The following is a 13,905-nucleotide window of genomic DNA, read 5'->3' on the forward strand; positions in this document are numbered from 1 at the left end:
TCACAGGCATTGGATCCAGCAATTAAGAACTCCCTGGTTCGATGGCCACACAGCAGTGTCCTCTCAAGCAAGGCCAATTGTTTCTCTACAACTTAATTGTCTTACCCATTCAAGACCCCCTACGAAGAGCTTCGAAAGCTTATCGAATAGCCCAGTTTAAGTGTCATCCACGACACACTGCTGTGCTTCTCCATTGGGTTGAAAACCCGGCGGGCATCAAGAATTGCCATTATACCGCTCCATGGTGAGGAGGTTGAAAGAACATCATCGACTTCGCAGTGATTGATGGCGATACTCCTCCCGCTGGTAACCACAGTGGCACCGGCCGCAGTAGTGATCGAGGTGATGAGGAGGGTGGCAATGAGTTTTCTTGGGAGTCGCTTTGTTAGCAAGGATGAAAAGAGAGAGTTGGAGCTCTCTTCCTTGGCTTGGAAGTGATCTTGGTACATTTGGATAAATGGCCAAAGACTCTTCAAAGATTGGATAAGATTACCATAACAGTTTTATGCCTTTGCAAAAGCTTACATGGTACTTTCCTCTTTCAATCAACGAGAAGGCCTTGCACAAAACAAAAACCTGGGAAAGTTTGTTGTAACATCTAGCTTCACAGACAACCAACCACTCTTATCGTCATCAATCTTTTCCAATTGCTCAGTACTCCACTTCTTTTCCTGCAGCAAGAACTGCACTAACCAGCTCTTGATAAGCAGATACTTTGCATTCTCCAACTTGATAGTAGATTTGACTTCTTCAAGATCATATGGCCCCACAACAAAGTAAACGTAGTGCATCTCACTGCCATAAAGAAGTCTGTACCTATCCGACTTGCTAATGTGATCTGCAATAAACTTCTTACTTCCCAGGCACTGAATCTTGAAGCCTTTGGAAGGCCAACCCCCATTTTTTACGAGAAAATCCACATGTGCCCTTCTTTGGCCATATTTATTCTGCTGCTTCGCTTCCACCGAAATGGTATACTTACATTTTGTGAAGGCGTTGTCCAATACAAACTTCAGCGCCAATAAGAATTCGCTTCGCAAGATGCACTTCAATAGATGACCATTACTGTTCATGACTTCTAGTCCCATCAAACAATCTGGCTTCATGTAGGTAAAAGCCAACTGAACAGCCTCGTTGAAGAAATCAGCTTCACAGGGCAGTGTTTCCAAAGCAAGCGAGCAATCCTCAAGGATAGCACTCAATAACAAGCTGGGGCTGAGCCCCATGCAGTCTCCAGAGACTTGCAGCACCCCGTCATCAATAGCAGGTCGAAGAGGCCACAAGCCTCTTACAAAGGTAGAGCCTGATCCAGATTGCACGCACTCTAGAATGACTTGCTTGGTACCCTCGCTGTAGCTGGAGATGTTTGAAAGTGTGTGGCGATACAGCTTCGAGTAGAAAATGTATCTGGAGACATGCCCCAAGTCTGACATGGCGATCCCACTCTTCAGCCGTCAAGATACCGTTGCATGTGAGATACTCGCAGCAGCTAACTGTCATCCCCTTGTGACCACCCGTTAGTCCCAGGATCGACTTGCTGACCCCCCCGACTGCCCCGTCTGGAGAGGTGAGTTTGGAGCTGAAGGATACGTGATACTCCTGAGAGTACTCGAGTAGCATGTACTGGACGTCCTCGATCCCAAGACAACCGGCCGACCTGACCATCTCCAAGGCAAGGGGAGATCTGCTTCTTGCCAGCTGCCCGGCTCACACCAGGAGGTCGCGGAGCTGCGGTCGACCCACCAGCACAAAGCTGCTAAGGTACCTTGCCACGGACCCTTCCTTGCATATCCTCAACTCGGCCAGTAATGTGTTTAACACAGAGCTCCTTATCTTAAGCCTCGTCGATAAACCAGATAAGTTCCCTTCCATCTGTAGTCGAGCTGAGCGTCTGCAAGAGGCCCCTCAAGCCTCCATGGGGCAAGCGACGCAATCCTCCACGGCTGTTATCGACCAGATCCTCCGTCAAGATGTCGAAGAACTCATTGGCAGCGTCCCTGTCCGATTTGGTGGTGTCGCAGGCGGCAGCAGCAGCGACTATGGGCTGGGTGATAGAGGTGACGACGGGCAAGAATCCCTTGTCCAAGGCCGCGCTAGCTAGAGCGTACACAAGCGACGACTTTTACCCGACTGCCATGGCCCAGTGGTGAGGAAGTACTTATAGCTGGTGATCTCGGTCACCAGGTCTGGCCACTGTACGTAGAAATGGACGGATCTACCCGCCAAAAAGATGCATGCTGCTTGTTTTGATTTAGGGCAAAGTAGATATGCGCTTTTATTATACATTTAAACCAGATCAAAGGTGCCAGTACGGTTAAAACCGCAATATACGCTATTACTATTAATCGAACTCAAAGAAGTCATGTTGCAGCTGCTCGTGATCTTCCTTGATGAAAACTAGATCTCTCTCGGTTGGCAACTTTCACTGTCAGAAATGGCACCTTCAGTGTTGTTTTGTAAAGCTCTGGACAAACTGCACCGTGTTGGTGTTGTGTCCAGTTCTCGGTGAATAGATACTCAAAGAGATGCCGAAAACCAATGGTATGGTACCTCAATAGAGTTGAAAAAGCCTCGACTCTCAATAGTTCCTGTAACAATCATTTTTAAGCCATCTGAAAAAAAGAAAGAGAACTTTACCACACGTTTATTATATCTTTTCCTTCTAGTGGATGCTGTGATGAATGCCGTAGAAAATGTAGACGAGGCCGCCCAAGACAAGCCATACTGAAACTCGAATCCATGTCGCTGCACTGATCACTCGACAAAGAAAGAATTCCAATTGTATAGCAACTTCAATCCCATACCCCACATTGACGAGGAGGTAGACGTTGACAAAAACAGACGCGGCTGGCAGCCAAGGAACAAGCGGGCAGTGAAATCCTGAAGGACACCACATGCTGTTAGTTCTATCTAGAAATTCGTAGCGTACCTCCAGGATTTCCAAAAGTTCGGTGAGATTCGTCTTGTTTAGTCATGGAGAGGACGATTACTCCGCCAGCGAAAAGTAAACCTCCAATCGTCCCACCAATAATTTGCAGCCAGCTGAAGCGAGCACTCGAATTTGTTCATATGTAAGCAAAAAAGAAAGCTTACCGAGGAAAAATGGCCATAGATAAGAATAGGCTGAGGATGAGACTTCCGAGCACAAATATACAAATGCTCCATCCGGCCACTCCTTGTTTACCTTTGGTCGCTACATACAAAAGAAAGATTTTTGTAAATGGAATTGATTGATTTGAGCTTACCATAGATTTCTTCAGTGTCAAGCAATGGATTTTTCAGATCGATAGAACAACCCTCAGGTGCGTCATTTTCTTCCGGCTCTTCTCGTTCTTCGTTCTCATTGGAGATGTCCACGTCATTTGAGGTGGTCGGCGGAGTGTTCGTTGTTTCTACAGAAATGGATACTGGAAGGTGGACCGCTGAGTGAGGCGGTGAGTACCTTATGATGAGCACGCAAAGTGCTACAGAAGTAAACGCCATTAGTGTTCCAACACTCACCTATAGCAACACAATTATAAGCGACGAAGATATTAGAACTTTACCATTTCGGATAGTTGACTGATGTCCATAAACACAGAAACAAACACCGCTATCGTCCCCGTTGTTACAGCGCCATTAACAGGTACCAAGGTAGATTTGTGAATAATACTGAAGAACTGGGGCAGCAAACCATCTCTTGACATTGCCATGAGTATGCGGGGCTGGATATATAAGGAACAACAGTCTATCACGAAAAACAAAGCTAACCACAAACCTGTGGCAAGGAACAGCCCAGTAGCGTCGTGAGCATGGCAGTCAAGGCTCCAAGCGCTACGATATACCTGTACAAATAGTTTGTGCCAGAAAAACATGTGAGCATGTACTTACGTAGCCCAAGGCAGTCCGTTTTGCGAAAACGCAGTCGATATGGGAGTATCTGTGTTGAGTAAGAAGTAAGGGACAATGCCAACGACTACAGCTGAAACGGACATGTACAAGCTCGCGCATACTAGCAAAGCAAGCCCGATTCCAATTGGAAGATCAACATGTGGGTTTTTAACCTGGCAAAGTTCACAATATCAAAGAAACTCATAACTGCAGAAATCAAGTTATACCTCCTCGGCCGTAGTGGCAACAGCATCAAATCCAACATACGAAAAAAACAGCATAGCTGCACCTCCAAGCACGCCGCTAACACCAAAAGGTGTGTACCTGGTCCATGAAACAAGATTGTAAAAAAGCTCAGCGTAGACATGCATACCCGGTTTTCAACTCGTATCCTCTCCATCCTTCTTTGATCCCGATCCACAACCCCACGACATCCACGAACAAGAGCACAAGAACGAGAATGACCGTCATGACGACTTGTACCGCTGCACTCTTTAGAAAAGCGAAACCACAACGTCAGTAGCGCGCCACTGGAAGAATTACCTGCTTTATCCCCGTGCACAGCAAGATCGTTACCATGACGATCAAGAACCCCGCAAACGGATCAGCCAAGATCCCGGTACCAGGAATGTTCCTTCGTACTAGCCAGAAAGGCAAATCCTCTCCGAAGAACAATGCCTAGCAGGACAGTCAGTCAGCAAAAAAGAAAACTCTCACAGTCTTACCAGATTCGGACTAACTCCACGAGCAACCGTGGCACCGCTCACAGTATACTCCAGTATGAGAGACCATCCGACGAACCATGCCAATCTACAAAACAAGGTTCCAAATTTAAACTCATCGTCCATAGAAAGAAAGTGAGATACAGATGCAAAGAAGCATTGCTTCTTTGCTTACCCTTCTCCTAGGCATGTGTATGCGTAATGGTAAGCACTACCAGCAGAGGGCAATCGGCTCGCGAGCTCCGCATAGCTGAAAGCCGATAGCGCCGCGGCGACACCGGCAATAGCGAATGACAGTGGCAGCGCCGGCCCCGTCCTCTCCTTGGCCACCGTACCAATCAGAATGAAAATGCCAGCGCCGATCGTCGTCCCAATCCCTGCAATCTCCAATCCAGATCGAAATCCACCGGATCCAAATCTTACCGATTGCCAGCAGCTGCGGCACGCGCAATTCCCTGGACAGCTGCGCCGGCGCTGGGCTATCCTGATGATCCGGCCGTGAAATCCCCAGCTGCTTCTTGCGCGCGAGCCGGTCGAATCCGGCGGACCGGACCAGGGACCCCATTATTTGCCACACGACGGATTAAACCCTAGAAACTCTTAAGAAAGATGCCGCCACGTCATCCACTTCGCGCGCAAGAGCCCTAAATTTTAAATTAGAATGGATTTTTCGCCTATCACAATATCATGGTAGAACCACCCCTCACTTATTCACACAAGACCACCCCTCACGAGCTTTGCATCTTCGCCTTGAGCGACTCGAGCGCCTTCTTTCGCAGATCGTCCTCGAGCTTCTTCTGCTCGACATCACTCTCGGCAGGGCCTCTGGCGGACGCGGAGCTCACGGCGGCGGTAGCAGCGGCGGCCTTGAGCGATCGCTTCTCCTCCTTCCTCTTCCTCTTCTCCTCCCGCCGCCGCTGCTTCTCCTCCTTCCTCAATCGCTTCTCCTCCCTCCGCCGCCGCTTCGCCTCTCGCTTCTCCTCGCTCAGCGGGCTCGTGTCGTCGTCGTCCACCTTGGAGCGATTCGGGCTCGCCGCCTCCATGGAGTCTGTGTCATTGCTCGGGCGAGAAGGCTTTTTCACTTCTCCCGTCGTGCTCGAATCCACGACGTGGACTCTCTCGGGTGATGGCGAACGATTCCGCTTCAGAGCTTGGCCCTTGTCTTGTGCTGCTTCCTGATTCTTGCCGTTGCTCTGATCGTGCATACTGCAACGACACAACCATCAGTCGTGATCTAGGCTAAACATCCAAGCTCTCTCTACCTTTCAGCGGACTCTCCCTTGCTCCGACTCTTTCCGGAGTTCCTGTGTTTTCACAGAAAAAGTTTCGTCACCTTTCAAACAAAACTTAAAATGCCAACCTCTCTTCTCCTGCGGGAGACTTCTCGCGAGCCGGAGATTTTTCTGGCGCCGGAGACGGTGAAGACTTTGAGGGCGAAGATGATGGCGACTTGCTGCGCTTGGGAGAGCGTGGATGCGAACGCGACCGCATGCGGCCGGGTGATCTCGACGGTGGCCTGCGACGAGGTGAATGTCCACGCCGAGGAGGGGACCTCGGTCGCCTGCGAGGTGAATGCCTTCGTCTGGGAGGAGGAGAGCGTGACTTTCTGTGGTGCCTTGGGGACAGTGGCGAACGGGACCGAGAAGAACGTCCACGCCGAGGTGAACGCCGCCTTGGGGACCGTGACCGAGAAGGACGTCTTTTTAGGGGCGAGTGTCTGAGCCTTGATGGAGAACGGGACGGTCGGTGTCTCCCTGGAGATGGCCTGCGTCTTCTAGGTGGCGACCGCCGCCGTGGTGGTGATGGAGAGCGCCTATGCCTGGGAGGTGGTGACCTGCGAGGTCTCGGAGGACGTCGGTGACCAGGAGAACTGCCAAGTTACGGAAGTGAGAGAGAACTCCACAAGTCCAAAAAACTAAAACTAGCATACCGTGAACGGCTTCGAGAAGGAGAGCGATCTCTTGACCGCCTTCGCGGTAATGCTTCAGGCGCGTTTCGATCTCGGTTGGGCTCTGCTGGCTTTGACGCAACCACAAGAGCTCCGCCCGCAACACCATCAATTACAGCCTATACATTACCACCACATTCAAAACGCCTGAGGGATACAAACAGAGAACGAAATGAACTCACAAGTTTGTTTTGTTGCAAAGAGTCGTTTTTTTCCTTCTCCCGCTCCGTCGTTTGACGAACCGCCGCCAAAATCCTTTGCTCTTCAGCCTGCATCGGCAAGGGATTAGATATGTTGCTCTACTTTCCTGTAGACAAACGCAAACCGGAAGATAAGAGAACTGCTAGACAGAAAGACCAGATCGAACGCCTACTTACCTTTTTGAGTTGAGTCTCGAGCGCCTTCTTGTCCAGCAGCGCTTGAGGAATACCGCTCGCGTTGCTCTGTGCGCTGGCAAGAAGTCCCCAAAGCTCTTTCATGAATCGACCAGTGTTCTTCTCCATGAACCCCGTAAGCTGGATTTGAATGTGCTTGCCATCACCCACCTTGAAAAGAAAGAACGATATGAAAATCAAGCCACAAGTTCTCCAAAACTCCATACCTTGACGTCCAGAAGACCATAAATAAAATTAATCAGCACTTCATCCTCGAATCCCAGAAGCTCAGTGACCCGCGTCGCAATCCACGGTCGCATCACATCCATATTCACCTTCGACATGTCGATCTGTCCGAGAAGGAAAAAAAAACTTCGCCTCAGCTAATCGCTACAAGGAATCCAATTGCTTACCGGCTGGTCCAGCTCCGACGCAAACTTCTGCGTCTTAAGCAGCTTGGCCATTTTGTTGGAGAATCGAGTGTCCTGCTCCGTGGACGTGCCCTGCATTGACAAAATCTCCGTGAAGAAGAGAGCGAGAGCGAGAGCCAGGTGAGAGAGAGAGGCGCCGCGAAGAAATCACTCACCCGGAAGAAGCCGCCCGACATCGCGGCTTACGCCCTCACTCCGCCCCTAGGGTTAAAACGACCAAACCCGTACGGTAAACCTTTCCCTGTACGGGACTCGCGCGGTCAGGGTTCGAATCCAAAGGCAGCCATCGCGAAAAATATCTGGCGGCCACGCTAAACCCTAAACCCTAAACCCCTGGTAACTGAAACATAAAATACTCTTTGCAGCAAATATCTTCGGGGCGGGGCCCGCCGTTTTACCGCGGGTGAATGCAAGCATGGCACTGCGAACAAGAGGTAGATGGGTGTTTATCCTCGCGGGTTTTACCGGATGGTAAAAAGAGATAGTGGAAAAAAGAAAAAAGAAAAAAATTCGAGCGTATACATTTCTGGATGAGAGGTTTTGGCGAGGAAAATCTGCGAACCCTAGACTAGGGCTTTAGCTCCGCGCGATGAATGCTGCTCCAGTCCATCGTCCCGCTGTGGAAATCCCTCGGAATTTCCAGTCCAGCGCGTGACGAATCTCCAGCGGCGCGAGCGATAGAATTTTTTTTTTCTTGTGATTTGCATTACTTCGCCAGGGGAATGAGCTCTGGGGTGTTGCGCTGCTGAGGAGGACGATGAAGGCAAGGAAAAGAAAGGTATGGTCTGCATTGGGCTCTTTTTTTTGTTCTTCCTCGCTGTGGTGAAAAAGAAGCAAAAATTTATCCTCGTTTTTTCACGCAGGACGAGAGGCACCGAAGTGTATCCGATGCCAAGCGCCGGAAAACCGAGCCACGGAGAGGGAAGGGATTACTGGTGCCTCCTCCTCGCGATAACAATGCGGTGAGTTTTAGTTCCATCTCTCGAAACAACCCAGTAACTATTCCTTCGCAGCTCCTGCCATGCAAGGATTTCTTTGGAGCTGGAGGAACAGTTCTAGCGAGCAACGTTCTTCATCGTTTCCCCGACCACTGCGAGCCCACGTATCCGAAAAGGCCAATTCCAACACCTGGATATCGTCTCGTTGATGGCGAAGAAGAGATTAACAGGTATCGCGAGGAAAGTGAGAGCGAGGAACGAGAGGAAGAACACGAGAGCGATGACAGGTCTAGCAGTCACCAGGAGGAGATAGAACTCGAAAGGAGCCCGAGCTTTTCAAACACTAGAGGCTGCGGAAAGGCTATCTACAAGGGATTGCTGGATAAGAACCGGGGATGTAATTGCAACGTTCTCGTGGTAGAGTTCGATCGGGGATGGAGAGAGTATGGAGCTACTGTGGAGCTCCACAGTGGTCACAGGGGCTGGTATCTTTGCGTGCTTCTGCAAGGGGAGACGTTGTTCGTCCAGGAGATTAGACGAAGGTTTTTCCACTACAGCACCAACGGGTTCTCGGGTTCTTTCATGTGGAAGGCCGACCAGGGATGGATGCTCGAGTTTAAAAACACCATGCAGCTCAACGCTTTCAAGAGAGTTTTCGAGAAGTGCTATCAGAAGAACTACATGCTTGCGGCTTCTCGAAAACTTCCAACTCCAAAGTTCCAGGTCGTGAAAGACTTGGATACTCGGTGGAGGGGGCCGGCTTTTATCCGTCCTGCGAATGGATACATTCCGACGCCTGAGGTGAATCTGGAAACCCGGGTTCTCTACGACATGGATTGCGAGGACGAGGAATGGCTGTCGAACTTGAACGGGAAGGCTGGCGGTTACACGAAGATCTCGGAGCAGAAGTTCGAGAAGATGATGTACACGCTGGAGAAGTATTCTCATGATCGGAACGAGCTCTTGTCAATCGACGCGGCAAGTGAGGTTTGTCTACACGTTGCGTCGCTGAAGATCATTAAGCTGATCCATGGCTATTGGATTGAGAAGAGACGGAGGAACGGAATATCTTTGGTGAGATATTTCCAGGTATACTCCTCTCTTTTGTTTTCTACTGCTTTTTTGCACTAAACTTTCTCTCTGTTTATTTTCGCAGCCAGAGCGCTGGAAGCAGTACCGGGACTCCTCTAAAAAACAGAAGAGGCATTTATTTGCGTTTTGCCTGCCTCCTCGAGGACTTGAAATTGAGTCTCTACCAGAGACTGTCTCTTCGAGCTCGCCCGTTTTGGATGCTACTGATCAAGATGTTCCAAATCCAGTTGGTAAGATATAGCTTTTGCTCTGTGTAGTTTTAACCACCTTTCTTTTCTAGGCGTGGAGAATATCGAGTCTCCTTCACTTCCGGAGGTCTGTGATGAAGCATCGGTTCCATCCGATGAAAAAGAAGCTGAAAGTAGAGAGCCGGCGCAAACCGACCTCGGCTTTAAGAAGTTTGTGGGGACGAAAGAGGTTCGTCCTCAACCAGGAGATCTCGTCTGGAAGAAATACACTGGACGGGCCAATCCGGAGGAGATGAAGAAGCTCAAGGTGATACATCAGATGCGACAGTCGGGCATCAAGCACTTCACCAGACGAAAAAAAGTGCCGCAAATCTCGAGATCGAAGTCCTCCAAATCGTCCAAGTCGCCATGCAATGGGAGCCTTACGAACGAGGCTAGTTCTTCGCAGGAAGGGACGTCGGACTTACTGGCACTGGCAGAAGCGGCAACTCTTTCTCCGTATAGAAAAGAGAGGCCTGCTAGCAGCACCGGCGGAGAAGACACCGAGATGGAGTCCGAGATAGAGACTCCGGCTAAAGAAACTCTGGTTGAAAAAACCGTTGAGGCTTCAACGATTCAGGAGAGAGTGGATGAGATGATCAGGCAGAGGGCGCAACTAGAGAAACTGGCGTTGAAGAAACAGATGAGCAAGCTCAAGCAGCAGATGAAGATGGTGAACCAGCAGCAACAGCAGCAGCAGCCGCTGGTGGTGGACTCGAGCTTGCCGGAGCTGGAAGATTTTGGAACCTGGAGCGTAGAATTCCAGAAAGCGATCGAGAGGCTCGAGGAGCACAAGAGGAAGAAGCAGCAACTCCAACAGGTCCGGAGCAAGGACCAACAGCGGGTTGTGTCGGTGAGCGTCAAGCGCACCAATTCAAGGTAGGATTTCTACTTCATATCTGTGTTCTTTCTCCTGTTTCCTTTGTTCTCTGCACGGTGCATTAGAATTTTTCTGCTTGTATCATACTTGTAGATTCTCAGGAGCTATCTTTTCAAAGGTTTAGGCTCAGAACGTTCACGTTTTCGTTTTCCATCGCTTTGACTTCTCCTTGTTGGTTGCCTTTTTGTGTGGCTTCTTTTCATATTCTAACGATCCAAAATCTTTTTTTGGTGGGTGTGTGTGTAGATTTAGCACGCTGTTGCTGGTGGTAGCCAATTCAGCAGCCGAGGTTGAGAGCTCTTAACTTACAAAAAGAGAATGAGAAGAAATGTAGCGCAAACAATCCTAGTTTGTAAAACATACATAAAAGAAAAAGCCTTTTGTAATGCAAAAGGTGGTGCATTGGAATATACCAAGGGTTGGGCCTTTATATGTGTGCTTAAGGTTAGGGGAACATTACCTTTCGTTCTTTCGAAGATGAGCGGACAGTGGGATTTCACATTAGAAGTTGTGCTCAAGGCCGAGAAGACCAAGTTCAAGGAGGACTTTGCTGCGTCTCTTTTACCGCCACCTCTGGATCCAAGCAAGCCAACGCTGGTTTTGGACATGGACGACACCCTCGTCCACAGCCGACGGGGGAAGGCAACGCTCAAGCTCGTCAGCGGGAAAGTTGTGGCAGTGCAGCGCTACATGGTGGCTAAGCGGCCCGGCGTGGACAAGTTCCTGCGGGACATGGCAAAGCTCTACGAGATCGTGGTGTTTACCGCGTCGAAGCAGTATTATGCGGACACGATTCTGGACAAGCTCGACCCGGAGGGATTGATCACTCACCGCCTGTACCGGGAGTCGTGTGTGTCCTGCGATGGGGAAACGATGATCAAGGACTTGTCGCGCTTGGGTCGCGACTTGAAGCGGGTGGTGATTGTGGACGACAAGCCCCACTACTTTTCCCTGCAACCCAGGAATGGAATCCAGATCCCAGCTTTCAGGAATGTCAAAGGGAAGAAGTATTTGCAACTCAAGCATATTGGGTTCTTCCTTGAGAAGGTCGCTGGAGCGAAGGATTTGACACTGGAGCTTGAGAGGGCGAAAATAATTAAGAGATCTAGGAAGGTTTATGAGATCTTTCAAGAACTCTTCTGTATCAAGCCGTAAAACCTTGTCACTCTTTTGCAACAATGGTTAGAGTTAGACTGCAGTGGCGCTTAATTCTTTTTGGAAAATGGAAATCAAGTTCTCTCACAGCTATGTATTTCTGCCATCTTTGTGCAAGATACATCTATGATTTTAAAGAACAAACTTCATCGAAAACTACCCTTTTCTTAGACAACCAAAAGCGTGCGTTTCTTGATTAAGCCAAAAGCGTGCGTTTAGCTTAGATGCCTGGGTTTAGGGTTTGGCAGCTATGGAGGAGGACGATGGCGCTGCTCCCAGCACCAGCAGCGCCAAGAGGAAGAAGCGCTCTCGCCAAAAGGTAACGCTGGATGTGCTGGCGAGGGAGGAAGGCGCGCAGCTCCCGATTCTGGCGTATTTTCCCACGCCATTCGATCCCTGCGCGCAGCAGTCGACCAAGGACGATCAATCGGATCCGCCCGAGCTCTACGCGAGCACCAAGAACTCGCAAATGCAGCTGGTGGTCCGGCCGCCGGGGGGAAATGTGGATTTCGTTGGAGCGAACGCGAACAGTGAAGCCGGTGCCTGGAATCCGACCATGTTTGCTCTCGGGGTTTTCGATAAGGAGGAGGGAACTCTCAAGATCGTGCCAGTAGTCTCGAATAAGGTACCGCATTCTCGTCCAGGATCTCGCGAATGGTCGACCATCTTCATTCTTTTTTTGCTACTTTTCCTTCACAGGTTTTAAGAATGGAACCTAGAGTTCGTGGTGTCTCGTACATGATGGATTACGGCAACCAGGATGACACGGAGGTGGATAGAGAAATGAGGATCGATCGGAAGAACACGCTCGTGAATAGATTTGGAACGAAGAAGGCCAAGAACGCGGTAAGTCTTCTGTTGTTTCTATTGTTCTTTGTTTTTCTTTCTTACAACTTCTTTTCCAGCTGCAAAGAATGTCGAGAGCTGTGGTGAAAGAAACTGCGCTGGGAGGATCTGACGAGCAATTCAAAGGCTACTTACAGGACGCTGTGCAACAAGAGGGGCTTGTGATGACGAGAAAGGAGGTGGAAAAAGCAGCAAATGCCGCGATGGTGAGAAGAATACCGCCTTACAATCTCGACGCCAAGGCTCCCGACGATGCCTATCCTCTCAACAAGATCATAACAAAAGAGGAGTGGCAATCCATGGACTCGAGCGATCTCATGAAGGCGGCCAAGAAGGCGGCAGAGCTCGAGGCTCTACGCTCGCAAGAAAAATACTGGAACTTTATCCTCGATCGGATACACCGCCTTCGCGTCGACGTAAGCAAGTTTTTCTTTCGTTTTCTTTGGCTCGGCTGACACTTTTGTGCACAGGGAGATCGAGAAGGAAATGCCAAGCGGAGTTTCATCATGGTCTACCTGAATTACCTCCTCTCGATGTTCCACGCGACGAGGGGCCGCGTGGTGAGCGGCCGCAATCCATTCTTCGACGAGAAGGTGAACCTGGACATGCCGCAAGTGATCTACGACAAGCTCAGCTCGATGTTCCTGCAAGACGCGCCGCCGCAGACCGAGAAGCGAGGCTCCGGCGGCAGTGGCAAGCTCCTCCACAGGGACTACCTCCTGAGCTACATCCTGGTGCTGGCCATGAAACTGGACGGCTTCACGTCCGACGCGCAAGACATGGCTACGGAGCTCAAGATGACCGTGACGGACTTGCAGCCACACTACGCGCAGCTGGGGTGTAAGGTGGAGGCACCGCATTTTCGAGGCGCGGCAAAGGCAGTGAAACCAAAGGTGACGATGCCGCTGCCATTGAATCTGGATGAAGAGGACCCGGCGAACGCCAGGAGAGGCGGAGGAGGAGGTGGTCGGGGCCGAGGTAGAGGACGGTGAAATCCTGGAAGTGGACTCGTAATCTCCTGGTCGAACCACTTTTGGTTCGAAGATCTTTGTTACTTCCAATGCGGAACTCCAGGAACTTTGTTACTTCCAACTTGAAATCCAGGATTCCAACGTGAAAGTCCAGGAACTTTTTTACTTCCAACGTGAAAATCCAGGATTCCAACGTGAAAGTCCGGGAACTTGTTTCCTTTCAACGTGAAAATCCGGCATTTCTACAAGGTACCAGGTTTCGTCGAGATCGTCTCTACGTGGATAAGCGGTGTGATTTGTTGACATATCCGAATCTTAGCAATCGATTTCAATAAAAGGCGACACGTAATGTAGATGTCTTTCTTACTCCTCCTCCACCACCTTTCGGTTCTTAATGGAAAAGATGGCCCTTACCGATAAGAGGATGCGATAGCGCACGCCGCCTTTCTTG

General features: G+C 50.0%; 5 protein-coding genes across 6 annotated transcripts; 3 read left to right on the forward strand and 2 right to left on the reverse strand.

Annotated features, from left to right (window-relative positions):
• Positions 1 to 2,255: 2,255 nt before the first annotated feature.
• LOC9651149 (cationic amino acid transporter 4, vacuolar) lies at positions 2,256 to 5,183 on the reverse strand. Of its 2 annotated transcripts, none has more exons than XM_024688583.1 (15): positions 5,016 to 5,183; positions 4,768 to 4,969; positions 4,596 to 4,680; positions 4,414 to 4,548; positions 4,244 to 4,362; positions 4,098 to 4,194; positions 3,871 to 4,043; positions 3,758 to 3,824; positions 3,546 to 3,704; positions 3,246 to 3,501; positions 3,094 to 3,193; positions 2,930 to 3,042; positions 2,805 to 2,880; positions 2,643 to 2,750; positions 2,256 to 2,588 (listed from the first exon to the last, which is right to left on the reverse strand). In XM_024688583.1, the coding sequence occupies exons 1-14, from the start codon at positions 5,155 to 5,157 to the stop codon at positions 2,663 to 2,665; spliced, it is 1,812 nt and encodes a 603-aa protein (XP_024544351.1). In that variant the 5' UTR covers positions 5,158 to 5,183; the 3' UTR covers positions 2,256 to 2,588; positions 2,643 to 2,662. The 2 variants fall into 2 exon arrangements, with proteins under 2 accessions (XP_024544351.1, XP_024544350.1); XM_024688582.1 differs by having other exon boundaries at positions 2,638 to 2,750.
• A 37-nt stretch (positions 5,184 to 5,220) lies between these two features.
• On the reverse strand, positions 5,221 to 7,598 carry LOC9651150 (serine/arginine repetitive matrix protein 1). The gene is made up of 9 exons (XM_024688584.1): positions 7,501 to 7,598; positions 7,328 to 7,417; positions 7,142 to 7,264; positions 6,918 to 7,085; positions 6,723 to 6,809; positions 6,523 to 6,659; positions 5,953 to 6,462; positions 5,855 to 5,896; positions 5,221 to 5,798 (listed from the first exon to the last, which is right to left on the reverse strand). The coding sequence occupies exons 1-9, from the start codon at positions 7,519 to 7,521 to the stop codon at positions 5,321 to 5,323; spliced, it is 1,656 nt and encodes a 551-aa protein (XP_024544352.1). The 5' UTR covers positions 7,522 to 7,598; the 3' UTR covers positions 5,221 to 5,320.
• A 277-nt stretch (positions 7,599 to 7,875) lies between these two features.
• On the forward strand, positions 7,876 to 10,892 carry LOC112351211. Its single transcript, XM_024688652.1, has 6 exons — positions 7,876 to 8,123; positions 8,209 to 8,307; positions 8,359 to 9,372; positions 9,440 to 9,605; positions 9,656 to 10,481; positions 10,729 to 10,892. Exons 1-6 carry the CDS (start codon positions 8,103 to 8,105, stop codon positions 10,784 to 10,786), a joined length of 2,184 nt encoding a protein of 727 aa, XP_024544420.1. The 5' UTR covers positions 7,876 to 8,102; the 3' UTR covers positions 10,787 to 10,892.
• Positions 10,893 to 10,959: 67 nt separating this feature from the next.
• On the forward strand, positions 10,960 to 11,637 carry LOC9651151 (uncharacterized protein C2F7.02c). Its single transcript, XM_002983438.2, has one exon. It carries the CDS (start codon positions 10,960 to 10,962, stop codon positions 11,635 to 11,637), a length of 678 nt encoding a protein of 225 aa, XP_002983484.2.
• Positions 11,638 to 11,871: 234 nt separating this feature from the next.
• Positions 11,872 to 13,818, forward strand: LOC112351218 (DNA-directed RNA polymerase I subunit rpa49-like). Its single transcript, XM_024688672.1, has 4 exons — positions 11,872 to 12,262; positions 12,337 to 12,483; positions 12,543 to 12,899; positions 12,954 to 13,818. Exons 1-4 carry the CDS (start codon positions 11,888 to 11,890, stop codon positions 13,473 to 13,475), a joined length of 1,401 nt encoding a protein of 466 aa, XP_024544440.1. The 5' UTR covers positions 11,872 to 11,887; the 3' UTR covers positions 13,476 to 13,818.
• Positions 13,819 to 13,905: the final 87 nt, after the last annotated feature.

This window comes from Selaginella moellendorffii, unplaced genomic scaffold (genome assembly GCF_000143415.4).
Source record: "Selaginella moellendorffii unplaced genomic scaffold, v1.0 SELMOscaffold_58, whole genome shotgun sequence".
Classification (NCBI taxonomy): Eukaryota; Viridiplantae; Streptophyta; class Lycopodiopsida; order Selaginellales; family Selaginellaceae; genus Selaginella; species Selaginella moellendorffii.

What these genes read in the sequence shown, in the direction of transcription:
- LOC9651149 (XM_024688583.1), bottom strand. Translation starts at nt 5,157, where the DNA reads ATGGGGTCCCTGGTCCGGTCCGCCGGATTCGACCGGCTCGCGCGCAAG. An exon ending in GTGGAGTTAGTCCGAATCTG is followed by an intron (nt 4,549 to 4,595) that starts GTAAGACTGTGA and finishes CTGTCCTGCTAG; the next exon opens with GCATTGTTCTTCGGAGAGGA. An exon ending in TGACACTGAAGAAATCTATG is followed by an intron (nt 3,194 to 3,245) that starts GTAAGCTCAAAT and finishes TTTTGTATGTAG; the next exon opens with CGACCAAAGGTAAACAAGGA.
- LOC9651150 (XM_024688584.1), bottom strand. Translation starts at nt 7,521, where the DNA reads ATGTCGGGCGGCTTCTTCCGG. An exon ending in CGTCGGAGCTGGACCAGCCG is followed by an intron (nt 7,265 to 7,327) that starts GTAAGCAATTGG and finishes CTTCTCGGACAG; the next exon opens with ATCGACATGTCGAAGGTGAA. An exon ending in ATGGTCTTCTGGACGTCAAG is followed by an intron (nt 7,086 to 7,141) that starts GTATGGAGTTTT and finishes TTTCTTTTCAAG; the next exon opens with GTGGGTGATGGCAAGCACAT.
- LOC112351211 (XM_024688652.1), top strand. Translation starts at nt 8,103, where the DNA reads ATGAAGGCAAGGAAAAGAAAG. An exon ending in CTCCTCGCGATAACAATGCG is followed by an intron (nt 8,308 to 8,358) that starts GTGAGTTTTAGT and finishes ATTCCTTCGCAG; the next exon opens with CTCCTGCCATGCAAGGATTT. An exon ending in AGATGTTCCAAATCCAGTTG is followed by an intron (nt 9,606 to 9,655) that starts GTAAGATATAGC and finishes TTTCTTTTCTAG; the next exon opens with GCGTGGAGAATATCGAGTCT.
- LOC9651151 (XM_002983438.2), top strand. Translation starts at nt 10,960, where the DNA reads ATGAGCGGACAGTGGGATTTCACATTAGAAGTTGTGCTCAAGGCCGAG.
- LOC112351218 (XM_024688672.1), top strand. Translation starts at nt 11,888, where the DNA reads ATGGAGGAGGACGATGGCGCTGCTCCCAGCACCAGCAGCGCCAAGAGG. An exon ending in TGCCAGTAGTCTCGAATAAG is followed by an intron (nt 12,263 to 12,336) that starts GTACCGCATTCT and finishes TTTCCTTCACAG; the next exon opens with GTTTTAAGAATGGAACCTAG. An exon ending in CGAAGAAGGCCAAGAACGCG is followed by an intron (nt 12,484 to 12,542) that starts GTAAGTCTTCTG and finishes CTTCTTTTCCAG; the next exon opens with CTGCAAAGAATGTCGAGAGC.